This window comes from Entamoeba invadens (genome assembly GCF_000330505.1).
Source record: "Entamoeba invadens IP1 unplaced genomic scaffold scaff_1105074726325, whole genome shotgun sequence".
Classification (NCBI taxonomy): Eukaryota; Evosea; order Mastigamoebida; family Endamoebidae; genus Entamoeba; species Entamoeba invadens.
The window spans coordinates 317,260-336,924 of record NW_004443763.1 but is presented as its reverse complement, the minus strand read 5'-3'; the positions used below and the strand labels follow the sequence as shown (position 1 = coordinate 336,924).

Here is a 19,665-nt window from a genome sequence, read left to right as displayed (position 1 = left end):
GTGTCACAAGTGCGGCCTTGACACTCCCAACATTCAAAGTGGTGTACATCTCAGCACTCTTCGCATAACGAAGAAGAACACTTTCTGTCTTCAACACTTCAATTTCAACACGGAAGTTCTTTGAATCAAACAGTGAGACGAGAACGGGTGATATAGCTGCACTGAATGAATCAACGCCATTGATCTTGACGATGTTGCGAAGACACTCACACATCGTACTTAACAATTCAACATGACTGTTTGCACTGTTCAAGAGTGTTACAATCACACCTTCAAGTGTATTAACATGTGGGACAAGTGCGGCACCATCAAAGACAGCGATCTCTTTCACTATGTTGAAACACTCCATCTTGCTCTTCTCAGTCGACTTCTTTCCTTTCAAAATGCTCTCAATCTGTGGAATTGCACCACTCACACTTTCTCTAACTTTCTCAACACACTGACACACACCACTGTTGACCGTTTTTAACACAAGACTGTACACCCCAAGCACTATGTTCAACACAATCTCAACGGATTCTTTGAAGCGCTTTAACACAACACTCAGTGCTTCACTCACTACTTCACAAAACATGTCACTTCGTTCTTTCACAAGACTAACAAGACAATCACCTGATAGTTTTCTCAATTTCCATGTGATGTCGTCTTCATCTTCAAACACTTCCTCGTCGTCTTCTTCCTCTTCCATTGCATTGGCGTCGTCTTCTTCTTCATCATCATCAAATCTGTTTGGATCATATTGCAAAAACTGGACAACGTATTTCAGTATTTCCTTTGCAACTTCATTGCTCAACTGATTGGGGCAGTTCACAATGAACAAGTTGAATGCATTCAATATCGCCTCTTTCAAGTCATCTTCACTGTCATCTTCAACAGCAGTAAACTTGACTCGTAACAACTCAAAACACGTTGTCAAGTACTTCCCACACTTCTCTTTGCTCACCGATGCGATTGTACTGTACAAAAGGACATACACTTTACTCTGTTCTTTGTTTGTGCTCTTCTTCATAGCTTCAAATGATGGAACAATGATCTCTTCCATCTGTGTGTCATTGGCATATTTACTCAACTGTGCAAGGCACTGCACTGTACGTCGTCTATTTGCAAACACGCCCTCTGACAAGAATGGAGTCAACGTCTTCACAACACGACTGACGTCAAGTGTCGCTCCTATTTGTCTGATGATCACTTCTAACACATCCAAATTGAATCCAATGGAAATGTCACTCAACTCCGCAAGTGGCGTCTTAAAGAAGTTCAAGAGAGGCACAGAGAAGTTGTCTGTCAACACCAATTTGAACTCTTTGTTGATGACTATAATCTTAATCGTTCGCTTGATGACTTCTAAAGCAACATCTCTGTTCACATCCAACGCCTTCTTCGCATCTAACAGCATCGTCTTTAACTTCTCGACTAAACTCTTCACAGCACTCACTGATGTCACAAATGGCATAAAAGAACTCAAACACTTGATCGTGATGTCTTTCACGTCATTCGCTTCATCAGTCAATAACGTCAACAAGCCACTCATGATTTCTCGTTGCTCGTTATCTATAAACTTCTTCCCTTTCATCTTCCCAAGACTGACATTCAAATCGGAAGTCGCCATGTACCGAAGATCAGGGTCTGGGTTCTTCATCTTCTCAAAGGTCTGACTCAAGTCTAATGCCTCACTACGCGAACTCATCTTTTTCTGAATTTTAAAGTTCGTTGTCCTCTTACCTAAGCCTCTCATACCTCAATCTCGTTACAATCTCATATCATCTCTCTATCGCATTTTTTAATCTTCTTTTTTTATTTCTATTTTATTATTTAATACATCGGGAATGTTTGAATCATTTTTCTTTTAATTCAATTAACTTTGTGTTTTATTGTTTTTTATTTGGATTTTTTTTGTGTTATAAAGGTATTGTTTATTATTGGTTTATTTTTGTGGTTTTTTGTTAATATAAACGGGAAAATTTGCTACTTTTTTCTTTTGATATACTACCATCTTTTTTATTCATTTTGTACTTGGTTAATTTATATTTAATTAATCGGGTCATTTTATTGATTTTATTTTACTATTTGAATGGATTATATATTATATTATTTATAGTTTTTTTAATTAAATAAATTTATAATTAATTTATAGTTGATTTATAGTTGATTTATAGTTAATTTATAGTTACTTATCTTCTTCATCAAGTAGTTCGCGCATCTTACTTATCCGCTTGTTGATGAGTCCCTCCGTCTTTTCAATAAACGTGTTGTTGTTTGTATTAAAACTCAATAAAAGTGAAAAAAAATTTGTATTTACTTTTTTTTTAATTTATTTTATCAAAACATCAAATAATTATATAATAAATAATTCTCAGATCGTTTTTAAATAGAAAAAAAACGAAAAACACATATGACCAAACAACATCTTCAACTGACAAACAAACAAAAGTGATGAGCAGCCCAACAAACAAACCTTTGTTGAATCATGGCCCAATCAAAAAAAAGACTGGTTTTTATGGAAGCATTGTTTCGAACACACTTCAGCACCAAGAAACTATATCTGAGGACACCATGCGTAATCTAACTTTCAAACTACAACAGAAAGACGCACGGATAAGGGAGTTGGAGATGTATGGCGTTGAGAAGAATGAACTTCTCCGACAACGTGAAATGCTTAATTCCGACAAGAAGAAGTTCCAAGCAGAGCTCTCGGCATTCCAAAGTGAAAAGGCTGCCAAAAGTCAGATGGAATTCCAGCAAAATTCCACCATTAAATGTTCCGTCGTTCCGCCAGAAGATGGGAGATTTGAGCAGGAACTTAAAATAAAAAATGATGAAATTGAGGAACTCAAGCTCAATTCTCAAAGAAAAGTCGCCGAAGTGTTGACTGAACTAGAAAATATTAAGAAGGAACTACAATCCGAAAAAACGAAAATTTTGGACTTGGAAAACACAAATCAATCCCAAAACAAACAACTATCGGATATCCTCGAACAAAACGAAAAATTGAACTCAAAAATAACAGATTTAACATGCCAGAACGAGGGCATTGAAAAAGAAAAAGAAGACAGTGTTGAAAAACAAAAAGAACTCGAAAATAAAATTTTAAGACTCGAAACAACAATCTCGGAAATGGAAAAATCAAACAATATAAATGTTGAGTCAATGAATAACGTTCGTTTGGACCAAATCAAGGCAGAAATTTCCGAAGAAATATCGAAACGCGAAAAACTTGAATCTGAAAATTTGAATCTTAAAGCCGAAATTGATCAACTCAAAACACAAAACGAAAATCTCCAAACCGAAAAAGCACGAACGGAAAACGATGACGTGGACGTTCGGGTAAGGGAACTTGAAATTAAAATCGATGAGAGAGAAAAAGAGATTGTTCGTCTTGAAGAAATGAACCAAAAATTGCAAAAATATTGTGTTGACGTGAACAAAGAAATTCAGAAAAACGAGAGGTCGGCAGAACGAAAAATTGAGGAATTTCTTCAAAAGGAAAAAGAGAAGAGAAATGAAAATGAAAAGACAATTTTAGAGATGCGAAACGAGATTGAGTCGCGGCGGAACGATGGAGCTTTTATGGCTCAAAAAAGACAAGCAATTATTTCATCATATGAGAAGCGACTTGAAATTCTCAGAGAGAAGGGGAGAGAACAGGAACAACTTAAGACTGCACTTCTTCTTGGAGAGAAGGAGGAGCTTGGTGGTGTAAAGGACAATGTATTGAAGATGATGATATCTGCGATCATCGTCGCACTCAAAATGGCAAACCCGAAGTACGAAGCGACGAAAGAGACTGTTGTGTCGCTGTTTAATAAGATCCAAGAGGAAAGAATTGATGTGATGGAATGGCCGAGTTATGTCCAGGCGTTTTTTGAAAAGGAAATTGAATAAAGAAGTCAGTGTTTTTTAACGTTGGGTTTTCGTTGGGCGAGGAACGAAAAGCGCACTAATAAAAAGAATTATTTGTTCAATAAATTATTTAATGAGGTTGTTGGGAAGAACATGTTTGTTGTTCGCTGCTGGTCGTTGGTTTTGGGAGTTTTACGCTCTTGGTCAGAAACACATATTGTTTGTGTTTACAATGGGAACACTCAAGCACAACACACGGCTTTTTATTCCTTCTGACGACTCTCTTCTTCGAGAAGACATGTGGTGTCCAACACCTCCTGCAAAACCTAATTCTCCACGTTGGTGTCAACGATTTCAATGTTTTGTGGAGCATATCGCGAATAGCAAGTCCGCAGTGTTGTCCAGTGACGGGGTGAAACTCGGCCATCAGAGACGATATTTTGAGGAGGTAGTCGATTCTCTCTTTTTGAAACATCGCGTCTTTCTTCGTCTGTTTTGCCTTCGGCATATGTAGTAACTCACTTGTGAGTTTTCCGTTTCCAAACACGTTTGATTTGATTTTATTCTAATTTAAAATACAATTAATAATAGTATTTAACATCAATACTATTATTAATGGTATTATTTAATTCAACACTAGAATTCAACCATACCAAAGAACAAACTAAAAATATATTAAAATTATAGAAATTGTCCACCAATGCAGTAACACAAAAATTAGTAATTAAACAGCAAGACAATCTCTCGAGATCTTACTCCTCTGGATTCTGTAAGTCTTTAATAACCGCTTCGACCCTTTCTTGAACCTCGAAGAGTGCTCTTTTGAGTTTAGTGAAAGCGTTGTCGAATTGGCCATACATCATGTTGCCTGGGAATTTCCTCAAAAAGATGTGAAGTGCCTTATCCACGTTACTCGAGATGTCAGTTTGCAACTGCCACATATCGTCGATCTGCTCGATGAGGAATTCATTGATCTTATCGCCAAGGAACAATTCGACCATTTCGACCGGGCCGCTTTTACTTAAGAGCACCTTCTCGAGGTTTGTTATTAACTCCTCTGTAATGGGGGGATTGATTGCTTTGATCAAGTTCGAATTCATCTCATCCAAGTCGTCCAAACACGTTTCGATGGGACTCATGTACACGTCGGACGCTTTATTAAACACGATTTGGCGTCGAAGGATGGAGGGGAGGGGCTGTGCCGTTTCGAAGATGATCCGCCTCTTACAATCGTTTTCCATCTTCCCGTTGCCGACGATCATCTCTTGTTTGAATTTCTTTGTAGTGAAGTCGCCTTCATTCTCGTAGATGGGGAAGACCTCAACAACTTTGATGTGAATTTGACTGTAGTCCAAGCCGATTGTATTCTTCGACGCATCTAACTCGATGATTTCCTTCTTCTTGTCTAACGGGACTATCGCTTTAATCTCTTGTTTAAAGATTTCTAAGGTGTCGTGGGTGTGGTAGATATACACTTTCTCGTTGTTGCTCCCAAAGATGTTCCCATAAAACCCGACCAAGTAGAAGTGCATCTCCCCTTGCGAGTTCTGACTCTTCCGTTGGTACACTTCATTCAATTTGGAATAGATCTCGGGGAGTCGTGTGGTGTCATTACTCCGCACAAGAAAGTCAACTGTCACTTGGAGAAGAAACTCCGCAAAGTCGGTGGTGTTCTTCAGTAAGAAATTCTTCACTGCCGCATTCACATATTTCAGCAGTGAAACCGTCGAAAACCCCTCCACCTCTAAAAAGTCCTTTTTCACGCTTTTCTGCTCTATTTTAAAGTCAACTGAGATGTCTTGCAGCTTGTCGAAGATCTCGCCGTTCTTTACAAAGCGAGAGATCATGTAAATGATATGTGTCCCACATAACCCGGCCTCAAGGTAATGTTGTCTGACACTATGCTCCTCACTGATCTTCTCTATCCACTTCAAATAGAGTCTTGGGGTATCAAGATACCCTTGTGAGAATGTATAGAGTCGATCCGCATATGCGTCGGGGTCTCTCGTCTTTTGTTGCAGCTCATTCAGCTCCTCGTGTTTAATTAAAATGTTTTTGATCTCGTGCTTGAACTTTTGCATGTACGTCCGATATTCCATCATCTCGTAGAGACTCACATTGACAAAGGAGTCGTGGACAAATGCCCCACACATGACGTAATCTTCGAGTACTTGCATTTCAATGTCGGGAAGTTTGATCTTCATCTTCTCCTTCGACTTCTCCTTAGTCTCTTTAAACTCCTGTGTTATTCGTTCTCTCGTGTCTTTGATTTTTTTCACGTCTTTAAGCGCAACCTTTTCAGACGACGCTGAGTCTTTTTTCTTATGTTTTGTGTTTGATGTTAACGTGTATGGAAGTATCGTCTTGTGTATATCAAACTCCTCCAATTTCTTTGTAAGGCCTTTTGTAGAGAACCCACGTCTTCTCTTCTGTTGATCCTTTTGTGAAGGGTCTGGAGTGACATTGAAGTTTTGAAGGAAGTCTTCGTTTGGTAGAGGAAGTCCCGTCTGTGATCGTGACATCGTCTTTTTGTGATTCTTTTCAATTAATTTGTCTGTATCGGAAGACTTAGAGTTGTGTGACAGTTTCCCTGTTGACAGTTCTGTTGGTTGATTGCTTGAGTTACTCACTTGACTTTCCTCTACACTCATTTGCTTCTTATGTGACACTTTATCACTGGAATTGAGTTGTTCAGTTTGTACTTTCATTAAAGACGATGAAGAAGTTGTAGAATTTCCATTCGAATTTCTCTTTGAATTTTCTGTGTCATCGATAGTTGAAGGATTTGGGTTAGAAGAAGCCAACGGAGGTGTCTTTGAACGCGATTTTTGAATGTCTTCTTCTTTTTTTAATGGTGTCGAACACTTCTGTGACTTCGAAGTCTCTTCGATTTTCAAACTTTTCCGTTTCTTCTCTTTGGAGCTCTTCTGTTTCTTTTCAGTTTGAATGCCAGCCCGCTTTTCAATGCTTTTGACTTTTTCTTTTTCCTCCAAATCGTCCTTCTCACCTTCTTTTGTGTCATTTGGTTGTTCGTTGTCTTTTGTATCATCGATAATCGTTATGTCATCGGTATAACAAATCTCCTCATCAACTTCCTTCTTTAATACTTCTTTCAATTCGCTCCACTTCCCCTCTTTGTTCCTTTGTATATTCTCCCAAATGCCTTTCGCTTTCACAACCCACTGCTTCTTATCATCTTCAAGCTCTACACACTTCTTCCACTGCTCCACTATCCCTTTAAATATTACATTCGAGTTTTTAACACTCTTCCCAAGCTCATCCAACATCTTTGATATGAATTCATTTTCACCTTCTACACACCCAAACACTAACTCTCTCCCTTCATTTTGAATGGCCACAGTCATCCGCCGCGTTTTCTCGTTGAGCATTAAACTCTTTCGGACGGTCCGCCGCTTAAGGACGGAACTCTTGTAACTCAATTGCTCTTCGTATGATATCCGAAGCGCAGTCCGCATGTTAACAGAGTGATTGTACACCTTTTCAAGCTCGCCGCGAGACACTAAAGTATCGCAAATGATTTTCATGTACTCGCAAATAATCCCCCCCTCACGCGTCGGTACCTTTGTTAACGTGTCGATTGTTTTCATCTTCTCATTTAAGAGCAAAACGCTTGTTAAATAGACGCGTTCGTTGTTGTACCACTCCTCCGCGCTCTCAAGTCGTTGTTTGTTACTCCCCGTTTTCTCCGCTATTTTGTCGATTTTCGAAAGGATCGAAACTATCTGTGGAACAAGCACTTCAAAATAGTGGAACACACCGCAGTAACAATCCTTTACTTTCTCTTGTTTGATTGTAGTCAAATTTAAATTCAAATCTCGTAGCTCGCGCAGTTTCGTTGGATCATTCGAGGCGTGTGTCGAAGAAAAGATTTGATTGTAATTCTCTTTAAAACATCTCAAGGTCTTTGTGTTCTCTTCTGAGACTTTTTGTTCCTCAGAAGATACCACAGCGCTTTTATCCATCACTTTCTTGGCAACGTCAGAATAACTTGCTTCAAGTTCAATAACAGCGTTGATGATGTCTGAGTACTCTTGCATTGTGACGGGGAAGATCGGGTTAGTGTCGACGACGTTCATGAATTTCTCATATCGCGAGAGATACCCTTTCATCTCCTTTTCGACGTCCTCTTTCTCTTTGACAATGTACAAATAATGAATATCACTCGACCAATTTTCATGCGACAACATACTGTTTGCAAGTTGCATAACACGATTGATCCCTTTAATGCACTCATTCTTCATGTTATTACATATCTCAGCAGTCTTATTTTCTTCCTTCTTATTCTCTTCAGAAATACTCAACAGCCGCGTTTCAAGGCTTTTCGTCTCCTTCCACGTCTTCTTCATTTTGTCGATCGACTTCCGTATATCACAGAAGATGTCCATGTCCTTATACAAATCGGCCTTTTGTTCGATCGTAGTGATCATCTCCTCCGTTATCAGAAATTTGTCCTTCACAATGTCGTCGATCATTCGGGAGTACCGATTCACTAAACTAATTTTCATCCCCTCTATATAATGAAGACTCGAAAGTCGCGTTTCTATCAACTGAGTGATAATAACACAGAGCCCCTCGATATCCCCAAGGGTCTCCGCTCTGTAAATGGTTCTTCGTGATTTGAGTACATCAAGTTGCGGTACGAGTGTGACTCGTTTAATATGAATAACACTTTGTATGACATTTTTCAACTCATTTTGGTACATCTTATCGAGCGCCTCTATGCTCCACGCAAACAAGACGTTTTGAATATCAACGGCCTCAACAACAGCGGTGGTCATCAATGAAATACTTCGAGTGATATTCCCGCACTGAATGAAATTGTTTTTGGTGTACAAACAGAGTAACTCCACCCCTCTTTCTCGAATTTGTGCATTCTCGCTTTGGAAGATTTTAATCAGTGATATAAATAAGTTGTCAGTGAACTCTTCGTGACTGTCAAATATCGTCTTTCTGAATTTTTGAAGTAACTGCTTTGCAAAATAGAAGATGTCTTCGTTGACCACACCAACTTCAAAGAGTTTTGTTGCTATGCCACACTTCAATTTCTCAAGTTGTTCGAACGCCTCTTGCTCACTCAAACTGTGGAACACCAAATTCAAGCACTCGAGGCACACACGTACGATTTCCTCTGTCAACACACTGTGAAGCTTTTGATGGGACACATCGTCGATTCGCATTGGGCGCAATGAACGACTCAAAGGGATCTCAAAGTTCTTTTTAACGTTCATTGCGTTCATCATGTCCTCCATCATACTGTTTAATTTGATATTGATATAGTACCCATGTTCTTTCAATCCATTAACAATTAATTTGATATTTCTGTCGATCTCTTCATACACGTCGATCGTCTCTTGCAGTGGGAAATATCGAAACAACAAAATGTGTCGAAAGAGAACAGTTGAGAGGGTTTCCAGTCGCGTGGGGACTTCGTTCATGATCCACTCCTTCAGTACGTTCTTGTCCATGTTCTTTAATACCCACGAAAAGATCAATCCAAGCATTTCAATATCTGTCACATTTTGAAGAGGTGTCCCATCACATGTATTCTCTTTACTCGACAATTTCAGTGCATCGGACGTCATAATCTTTTTAAAGTCTTGAACTGAATTGAATCGCAGACTTAAACTCTTGTCGACTTTCTTCTCCGCAACTTTGGTCTTCGCTGCGACATATTTCCACGAGACAAAATCATCAAACTTTTCAAGAAACTGGACAACAAATGGAAGGAACATTGCAGCGCAATTCGACTTCTCTTCTTGAAGATTTTTGTCAAGGTCAAGTCGGGACACCAACGCAACCATCAAGTACAAACTAATACGATTGATCTCTTCACTTTTCATTAATAAAATCAAATGTTGTCGCATCAAATACGCTATGGGTAAGTGTCTCACCCACAACAAATCATCCAACATAGTAATGTCACTCACCTTCACATTCCCGGGATTACTCGCAGCATACAAATTTAAACTCCCTTCAAACACGCCAAGAAACTCACTCTTTATCATCCCAAGCGCTTCCATCTCTGGTGACTTCTCAGAGTATTTGTACCCACTTTTAAGCGCGTCGTACGGCGATGTCAAATTGTCTAAATACTCCTCCATCATTTTAAGGCCTTCAGCACGGTACCCCGACTCAATGACTGAACGAACAAAATAGGAGAAGTGTGCGTTGCCCTCCTCCATACCTAATATCTCCTTTTTCATCACATGGCTTCGGATGGTGTTTCCAAAATTCGACGAAAACGTGATGGCGTTAGTCCAGAAGTTTTGGTCCGCACCAACTTGCTTTATTGACGCAAGCAGAAGCGAGAATGGAAGCCAGCAATGCTTGAAGACGTCGATCTGCGCAGATGTGTCATCGAATTTGTATGTTAAATATAACGCCTTGATTAAATTCAAAGCAACGTCCTTCGACGAGAAGGTGTAGTACTTCGTCACATACAACTCAACGTTTTTGTTGCGCTTTTCTGACGACGAGCAGTACCCACATACCGTTTTCATTAAGGTCTCAAGAACAGAACGATTCTTCACTACACTTGACTCCAAGTACGACTTCATTATAAGAGGAAGAAAGTGAATCAAATCGATCAGTGGAATTTTACTGAAATTTTCGTCGACAGTGCCATTCAGTAATTTGACAAGTTCTTTATGTGACGTTTTCGTTGTTGGGTACACCCCACTCAATACGTACAAGTCGATTATTATCGAGAATTTTAAAACGTCTTCGTTTGTGAGTGCTCCTTCAAGTGTTTGCGAGAGGGGGAGGGTGAGCTTTCCACTCTCTATTTCAAGAGAATCCGTGTAGAGTAGCAGTGACGCAAACCATTCCTTTTTTAATATGCCTTCGTGTAACTCCATCACATTAAATATCAGCCGGTCATTGTTCGTTAAAGGAAATGGCAACTCCACTTTCATTTCATCGAAGAATAAAGAACATTTCCCCTGTATAATGTTTGAGTCGTAATATTCAGCAACAGTGTTTCTATCGCTTTGATACACACATTTCAGTTTCTCGTTATTGCGCATCAAGAACAATCGCACTATTATCGGGTTCTTCCTCTTCTTGTCTTTTCCAAAGGAGACATCGACGATATTCACAAAGAGTCTGTTCGTGTATTCACACACCACATTTTCATAGTATTTAATACTCCTCATGTTGTCAAGTAACAACTCCGTTTTCCCATCTTTCTCTTCTTTTCCTCTCACTCGAAACACACCGCTTTGATACGAATACTCCTCTGAGGTTTTCTCAAACCAAAACTTCATAGAAACGTCCGCCGTCTTTCTTGTTTCTTTCATATTAACCAAGTCGTAAAGAGTTTCACTGTCATTCTCCGGTTTGTAAAATGGAATCTCAAGCTCCCCACTCTCCATCTCAAAAACCCCTTTTAATGATACAAAACCAGCAAGTAGAAACTGCCAGTTGTCCCACCCCTTTCTCTCCGAATACTTCTTCCGCGCTTTTTTATCGTCAAAGCCGTGAAAGTACATTTCGCGCGCACTTGAGATGTCGTCGCCGCCTTTTCTATACACTTTGACATACAACACAATTGGACTGTTCTCGAGTTCTTTCGAATAAAAATGCATGACGGCACTCTCCAGATTCACGTGTTGTGTTTTGTCGAGTTTATCAATTTTCGTGAGCGACAGGGTCTTCGACTGATTTGAAGTCTTCGACGTTTTCGATCGAAAAGACGTCTTAGAATAACTCGAAAAGCTCTTCTCCGACTTCTCGAGCTTCTCCGAGTGTTTCTCCGACGATTTTTCTGGTGTTTTTTCATTCATTTTACCAATTTGACTCTCTTCAATAATGTCGGACTTTTCAATTTGAGTTGATTGAGTCGATTTGTCATATCCCTCGCCAGTCTCGTGTTGTAAATCGGTTTTTGCCATCTTTTTATTCTCCTCCTCTTTTTTAATTTCGTTATCCGATTCAATAGAAAAGTCCTCTGTCAGTTTCTCCTGCAAATTGATGTCGTAGACTGCGACAACGATCTTCAAATTCTCTGGTGGGGACTCCCCGCCAACTAAAATGTTTTTAATTCCGACTTTTTGAAAGACTTGCTTTTGTGTATTTAAAGTAGTGGCGCTCCGGACTCCCGCAAGCGTCACCGCCAAATCTTTGTATTGAAACAGTGGTGTAAATAACTCGAACAACAACTTTGGTCGTTCGCCCTCACTCTTTCTCCTCAATAGTGTTGTTAGACTTCTTTTTTTAATTGTTTGTGTGTATTGGTCTGAGTCGAAATAGTGTGTGTGTACCACCGACTCCCAGCTCGGTGTTTTTTCAATGACTTTTCCCTGAGCAAAGAGCATAGTTTTGAATGCGGTGTGGTATTTGTCTGTTGCTTGTAGTGTATATTTCGACACGTTGATTCGCGTAGTTGCGTTCTCGTGCTTTGAAAGTAGTACCACTGGCGTATCATACAATAATGAGTAGTTGTGGAACAACGAAGACTGTTGTGACATGGCTATAAGGCGATCTAAATTGTCATTCAAGTACTTCACTAATATGTTAAACTCATTTCGCTGCACACAATACGGTTTGCTCAGATTCAATTCATTCAAAATCTGCCGAACATCCTTCTCTAATAAGTACACGGACTTCTTGTCCGACGCAGAGAGCTCAAAGTAATGTCGGATTTGATAGATGTCCAATTCATCTCTCCCCTCCGTGTCGAGGGAGTTAAAAGTCAAGTCCGCGCTAACAGCGGTTGTCTTCTTAGCTTGTTTCACAATCACTTTAGGCGCTTGCGTGGGTTCCGTGTGGGTTTGGATACCCAAAATCTCAACAAGCTTCTCAAGACCAGTATGTGTTGCCACCTCCATCACCCCACTGATTGTGTTTATTGGTTTGAAAGACTCTCGGTAAAACTATAGTTTACTTTATAATTATTTTATCTATTGATTATAATTATCTTTTTGGATTCTCAATATTACAATCTTTTGCTCTCTCAATTGGGTAATCCGCTTTTTCTTAATTCACTCGGTTTTATTTCTTGATAACTATTCGGTTATTATTGTTGTAGTATTTTTTGTTATTATTTGTTATCATTTAACTCCTCACTTTCCTAAAAAAGGTGCTGGATTTTATTCTATTTTGTTTCTAAAAAATAATCTCTTTTTGGACACATTGAGTTAAAATAATCATAAAAAAAAGTTTTATTTCATCAAATAAACTATTATTTTAATTGTTTTTTAGTTCAATTATAATAATAACAATAAGTTATTATTTTATTTTTATTTTATTTCTTCGAATTGTTACTGTGTTAATAATTTTGTTAATAAATTTATTATAATGATATGAATCAAAATAATTAAAATACAATTATAATAATAGTATTATATATAATAGTAATTATTAAAAAAATAGTAAAAAAAGCAAAAACAATATAATATATTTTATAATATTCTTTTAAAATTAATAATTATTGTTTAACACTAATTAAAATTATAATTTATTAACTATATTAAAATGATATAAATAATAGCTAAAATAAACTATAATATCAACCAAATAAATTCCATATAATATACAAAACTGTACCAAACTATTCAACATTAAATAACACCCAAGTTTTTAGATTAACCTTTTAAAAGGGATATATTGAAATGTTTTAATTATTTTTATTATTATTTTTAATTATTATTATTTCCTTTTTAGCTTGTGTAATGTTATGCACACGACAAACTTTTAAAAACGGGAAAAATATTAAATAAACTTGAAATTTCCCGATTTTTAGACCACTTGAATTTAGTTCAATGGTATTTGTAATGTTTAAATCAATATAAAAAATGTGTTTTGAACAAAATATTATTAAACTATATTATAATTAATAAAAAACTATATTATAATTAATATAAAACCATACAAGAACTTTCAAGGAAAAAGAGGCAAACGAACAGAGAAAGAGATTTGACTCCAGATGTCTCTTGATACTTTTGACAATGTATTTAAAGCCATAGACACGAGTGGTGACGGGAAGATTCAACGAGAAGAATTTGTAATTGGGATGAGGAACTTAACGAACACGACGGGGGACTTTGACGAAGACTTTGAGTTGATTTTTGATATGGTTGATGGGTCGGTCTGTTTCTCGATGAAAGACGGCAAACTTGGGAAGCGCGAATTCCGAAAGATCTACGACTCGTTTCCAAAACCATTTCCGACAGACAAGAGACAAGCAGATAAAGCAATTGGCGTCTTTTTGTTTAAAGTGATCGACTCCAATAACAGTGGCAAAATTAATAAAAAAGAACTCGCTAAATTCTTAAAACTCATCGGAACTACTAAAAAGGAAGATATTGACAAGTTCATGAAAATCATCGACACAGACAACTCAAATAAAATCTCGATGACTGAGTTCTTGGAATGGTACGTCTCATCTTGAAAATCTTCTCTTATCTTAATTAGCTCTTTCTTGGATTCAATCTGTATGTTTATGGGGGAATTCATCATTCGATACTATAGTTTATAATATATTTTATAATATCATAATGATTTAATTATCGTTTTGTTGTTAGTATTGGTATAATATAACAATATTATTTATTATTATAATTAACATTATGTTATAATATATTATGTGAAATGAACTATTATATTATTATAAACAATATTATTATATAATATATTTTTTATATGTTGAAAACCAAATTATGATTATTTTAATTAGAACTACATTTTACTTACAAAGAAAATGACACTATATATCAAAATTTGTGCTCTGATAAAAAATGCAAGATTTTTGATAAACTAGAAATATAGTATAAAACAATTAATAGTAAAAAGGTGATGGAACGAATGAAAACTTAAAACCCAAAATGGAGGGGATAACAACGTGGGTTAAAGAGCATGGCGGCCATATTGATGGAGTCTATGTGAAGAACTTTCCTGTGTATGGGAATGGACTCTGTTCATCAAAAGAATTTCACGAAGGAGATACTTTACTGAGTATCCCATATCACCTCCAATTGAATACAATAGAACTCCACAACGTCTTTGAAAGTATGGTACCGGGGTTTGAAGTACCACGTTTGGGGGAAGGCGCTAAGAACAGAGACGACGAAAACAGTGTTGTGTATTTGTATTTGGCGATGAACAAAACGAACGAGAAATGTTTCCACTTTCCGTATATCAATACACTGCCAACAACATTCAGTTGCCCGTTGAGCTACTCTGAGAATGAACTCAAAATGTTGAAAGGGACAAAACTACTTGTCACTGTCGAAAAGACAAAAACATTCTTGAAGAAACTCTCGGATTATTATGAAACACTCACACATCAATATCCAACAAGGTTCCAACAATTTGATGACTTCTATCAAAGACTCGTGTGGGCGCACCAAGTCTTCTGGTCGAGAGCGTTCTTGGTCATTTACCCCGACCCAATTGGCGATGTTGCCTCACTCATACCGTTTGCAGACTTCTCAAACCACAACACAGAAACAAAAGTCACTTACGTATCAAACAGACAGACACAAACATTTTCATTGCAGACCAACGAAAAGGTATTACACTGTGGAGAACAAATTTTTAACAACTACCGAATTCGACCAAATGAAAAGATGCTGTTGGGGTACGGTTTTGTAATATCAGAAAATCCATACGACGAGGTATTGCTCCGCATCAACTTCAAAGAGAGGCACTTTGAGAAGCAAGTTGAGGAGAGTGAAGAGAGTAAGATGGAGGTCGAGAATAAAGAAAATGAGAGGATGGAGGTCGAGGAAGAAGACAATGAGGATGAGATCACCCAAATACTGAAGCGAGAAGGTGTTGATAGGTTTGACTACTATCTCACACGAGAAAAGGAGTTGCCGACAGACCTCCTCAGAGTTCTTCGAATTGTTAATTTATCGTTGGTCGAAGCAAATCAATACTCACAAGCACTTTTAGACTTGAGTTATGTTTCTCCTATTAACGAAATAAAAGCAACACGAAGTTTAATGGAGCAAATCAAACATCTCTTGGGGTTGATGGAATATAGCGACGACGAGTTTGCACAACTGAACACCAAAAACTTGGACTACAAAGTCTTCTGTATTTTGACGTATAAACTTGGCCAAGTGACGATATTGAAAAACAGTCTTTTGTTGTGTCGCTCGAAGATTGGAGCTGAACTTCAAAAAGTGTCACAAAACGGATTGAGTCGTGCAACGGAAACACTTTCATTTTCGTGTGACGACTTTTTGTTTGAAAACTTCGTGGACAACTTAAACACGTGGCTACACGCTTCTAATACACTCAACTCCTCTGTGTCATACGTCTGTGAAAACCACACCATTAAATTGAGAAATCAAGTTCGTTTGCTCGAAGAAAACGAGGAGGTACTCACAGTGCCTCTAAGTAATCTGATCACCGAAGAAAACATTAAAATGTGGGTGCCAAGTATCAAACAGGAAGGGTTTACGCTGTGCTGTGTTGAATTTTTCTTCACAGATGTTGGACAACAGAGGTTACCATACGTTCCTTTGTTATTGAAATATATCGAGTCAATGACATTCTACTCAAACGACTTCAAAGAAATAGAGGAGAGTTATATCATGGACGAAATGAACTGTGTGGAGGATGACGGGATTGCAATGTATCAGCAATTTATTAGTCGTACAAGGAAGACGGTTCCAGTCTCTTTGTTTGTTGGGCTGTACAATTACGTCGACAGCCATACCGCGTTTCTGGATGAAACGTGTGCACTGATACCACTTCCTATCCTCCCGAAACAAAACCCCTGTTACGCACTTTGTAAGGAAAAAACGGAGAAGTGTTTTGTTGAGAAAGTACCAATGAGTGTCAAAGTGGGAGAAGACATCTGCGATGACTTTGGAGACGACAGCTCAGTCAACCAAATTGTCCATTTTCTTCGATGGACAAATGAGTTTGAGGATATGGACTATTTTGAGGCGAAGAGTTACGTGGAGAGAGAAGAAGCCGAGGCGGTGTATAGGGAGATGTGCTCGAAAAACCGAGTCCCTCATGAAATCTTTTTGACTCAAGACCAAACCAATTTTGACGTCTTTGAACTGTATGTTGCAATCCATTCCATTCCATTCAAGAAATTATTGAATTTGATGCAAAGTGGGAAACAAGTTGAGGTGGATCATAAGAAGACGCTGGAGTATATTGGCAACGAGTTAGAAGTCATTGATGATGCACTCCAATCTCTCAACCAAAAACTTCATCTCGCAAAGGAACACAATGCAGTCAACAAAATTGTTCAAATAAATATGCTCCTCCTTCACTTCCAATCACAGAAAAGAATACTAGAAAATGCGAAGAAACACATTGAAGTGAAATGAATTGAATGATATGACCATTTACTCTGTTAACCCTTCCAATACCAGAAATATGATTGTAATAACACGCATACAGATCAATATAAACTTAAATCTACAAACAAAAAGGTATTCCAAATATAATTATATTAAGCTTCAATATCATATTTTTAAGTTCTGGTTTGATGTAACATTTATAATATATAAAAAGTTTCCACTTTTTATTATTTGTATGTTATATAAATTAAAAGTCCAACACTGTTTGATCACACAAATTGGTTATAAAATATATTTTATAATAATGTAAAGTAATGTTTAAAAACGAGAAAAACGAAAAAAAAATTTAAAAAATTTAAAAAAATAAAAATTTTTCAAATTTCAATAAAATATACCGTTTTTTTATTGTACAGTTAAGCCATTAAACCTTAGCCTAGCAAATTAACCTTAGCCCAAAGAAAAATTAATTATTTTTTATTGTTATATTAAACTAATTTATAAAACAATAAAAAGTCAATTTTCTAAAATATTTGTTTTTTTTAGTAAAAACCCGTGTTTTTTAAGAAAAATATACTAATTTCTTTGGGCTAAAGTACAATTCCTATGCTAAGGTTCATTTTCCCTACTGGAGTAGAATTATATTATTGATAGTTAACATATTTAAATATTATAATAAATATTATTAATAATATAATTCAAAGATTTTTTTGACCAAAAAATAAAAAAATATATTTTTATTGTAATTTATGCTACAATTATATAATAAAAAATATATTATATCATAATAAAATAATATAGTAAAATTATAGTATATGAAATAATATTTAATTGTATTTTAAAATAGTTTAATTTGTAATTTATTTTTTGATTTTTTTAGTTTAAATAATTTGAAAAAGAATAAAATGAAACGTCAAAGTGTTTTCAACAAAGTAAATTGTAATACAATTAAAGAAATACATTTATTTCCTTAACATGAAATTGACATCAAGTCTTGAAGTCAACACACTGTAAGAACTTAGAAGATCAAATGAACAAGGGGAAATTGTGGGCAGAGTTTTTTGGAGTCAACGATCCCATCCACATTTATAATTATGCAATTAAATTTGGACCACTGGCTTCTTTTAAAATATGTGAGAAGAAGTCAGACTCATACATATTCAAAATAGTATTTGAGAATGAAGAGGATATCGACTTCATGCTTCGTCAAAGCAGTCCTCATGAGTTTTTTAATTATATTAAAGTCCTGAAAAGGGATGGAAGAAAATTTGGATCCTTTGAAGATGAGACCTTTTCAAAAAAATTTTCAAAAAAATTCAACACCCGTTTTGAAAACAATATAACTTATTTTTAAATTTTGGTTACATTTGAGTTGTGTTGAACATAGGAGAATTTCTTGATTCAAAAATAAAATGATATTTTATATTGATATTATTTTTCAATTATTGTTTCCTTGCTTTGTAAACTTAGACCGTATATTCACAAAAATAAATATATAATATCAAAACATACCTTATATCTTTTTAAAAATATCAAAATATTTTATGAAGGTTTATTATTTGTAGTTATTTATTTCCATAGTTTTTTAAATCACAGTAATCAATGTAAATGCATTATTTAATTTATTACACTATAAAATTTAACAACAGACATTTAAGACATTCTGTTTTGAAATTATGTTGATGCTAAATATTTCCAAATTGATAATTTCGATATAAGAAATTAAGTTAGTTATATTTTATCATTCTAATCCAATGATTAAACTTATTATTGTACAAAAAATATTGACGAACATTTGTTGTTTTGTTTATTTATTATAATAGTTCAAAGAAAAAGAAACAACAACACAACAATAATAAAATTGTTAAAAACAACCAACCACATAAAAACAATTCAAATTTTAACACAAAAGACAACACAAAAGTTTTCATACAACTTTACACATCACAAGAACAAGCAAAGCGATTACTGTCAACTAATAAACAATCACAAATTTATAATTTACTTTTTTATTGAAAAATATTATCTTCAAAAACTTGATTATTGAATTATTTTAACAATCATTAATTAAGCACAATAAAATAACAAGGCAATCAATCAATAATAATCAAACAACACTTTCTTCTTCGTATTTTTCATTTTATGTTTTGTATAGGGGTCATATAAATTGGTTGTTTTCCATCAATTAGTTGAAGATTTTGGTAGAACTTCGAGAACATAAAAATGTAATTTTTATTGAATAATTACGATATATTGCTTTCCATTAAAAAAGGAAAAACCTAATCTGCACTTTTGAGAAACGGTACAAAATATTAAAACGTTCTAATTATATAAACAATTTGAACTATTTATAATAATAGATAAATATAAATAATCTATATTTAAATACAATAAAAATAGAATAACAATAAAACATCAAGAAAAACAATCATTAAATAGACTTTCTTAATCAGTGATACTGTTATAATAATCGACAGTGGAAAAAAGAATCCTCTCAATCTACGATTCGTGGAAGGCAAAAGACCGTCTTTAAACAATA

General features: G+C 35.9%; 6 protein-coding genes across 6 annotated transcripts; 3 read left to right on the top strand and 3 right to left on the bottom strand.

Moving 5' to 3' along the window:
- Window positions 1-2: 2 nt before the first annotated feature.
- On the bottom strand, window positions 3-1,735 carry EIN_341960 (transcription enhancer protein, putative; the record flags this gene model as incomplete). The annotated part of the gene is made up of 1 exon (XM_004261501.1): window positions 3-1,735. A coding segment is annotated over one exon (1,733 nt), but the record flags the coding sequence as incomplete, so codon positions are not given.
- Window positions 1,736-2,433: 698 nt separating this feature from the next.
- Window positions 2,434-3,882, top strand: EIN_341950 (GRIP1-associated protein, putative; the record flags this gene model as incomplete). The annotated part of the gene is made up of 1 exon (XM_004261500.1): window positions 2,434-3,882. The coding sequence occupies one exon, from the start codon at window positions 2,434-2,436 to the stop codon at window positions 3,880-3,882; it is 1,449 nt and encodes a 482-aa protein (XP_004261548.1).
- Window positions 3,883-3,970: 88 nt separating this feature from the next.
- Window positions 3,971-4,348, bottom strand: EIN_341940 (hypothetical protein; the record flags this gene model as incomplete). The annotated part of the gene is made up of 1 exon (XM_004261499.1): window positions 3,971-4,348. The coding sequence occupies one exon, from the start codon at window positions 4,346-4,348 to the stop codon at window positions 3,971-3,973; it is 378 nt and encodes a 125-aa protein (XP_004261547.1).
- A 244-nt stretch (window positions 4,349-4,592) lies between these two features.
- EIN_341930 (hypothetical protein) lies at window positions 4,593-12,689 on the bottom strand (the record flags this gene model as incomplete). Its single annotated transcript, XM_004261498.1, has 1 exon — window positions 4,593-12,689. One exon carries the CDS (start codon window positions 12,687-12,689, stop codon window positions 4,593-4,595), a length of 8,097 nt encoding a protein of 2,698 aa, XP_004261546.1.
- Window positions 12,690-13,786: 1,097 nt separating this feature from the next.
- On the top strand, window positions 13,787-14,251 carry EIN_341920 (hypothetical protein; the record flags this gene model as incomplete). The annotated part of the gene is made up of 1 exon (XM_004261497.1): window positions 13,787-14,251. The coding sequence occupies one exon, from the start codon at window positions 13,787-13,789 to the stop codon at window positions 14,249-14,251; it is 465 nt and encodes a 154-aa protein (XP_004261545.1).
- A 433-nt stretch (window positions 14,252-14,684) lies between these two features.
- On the top strand, window positions 14,685-17,156 carry EIN_341910 (hypothetical protein; the record flags this gene model as incomplete). Its single annotated transcript, XM_004261496.1, has 1 exon — window positions 14,685-17,156. One exon carries the CDS (start codon window positions 14,685-14,687, stop codon window positions 17,154-17,156), a length of 2,472 nt encoding a protein of 823 aa, XP_004261544.1.
- Between the last annotated feature and the right edge of the window lie 2,509 nt (window positions 17,157-19,665).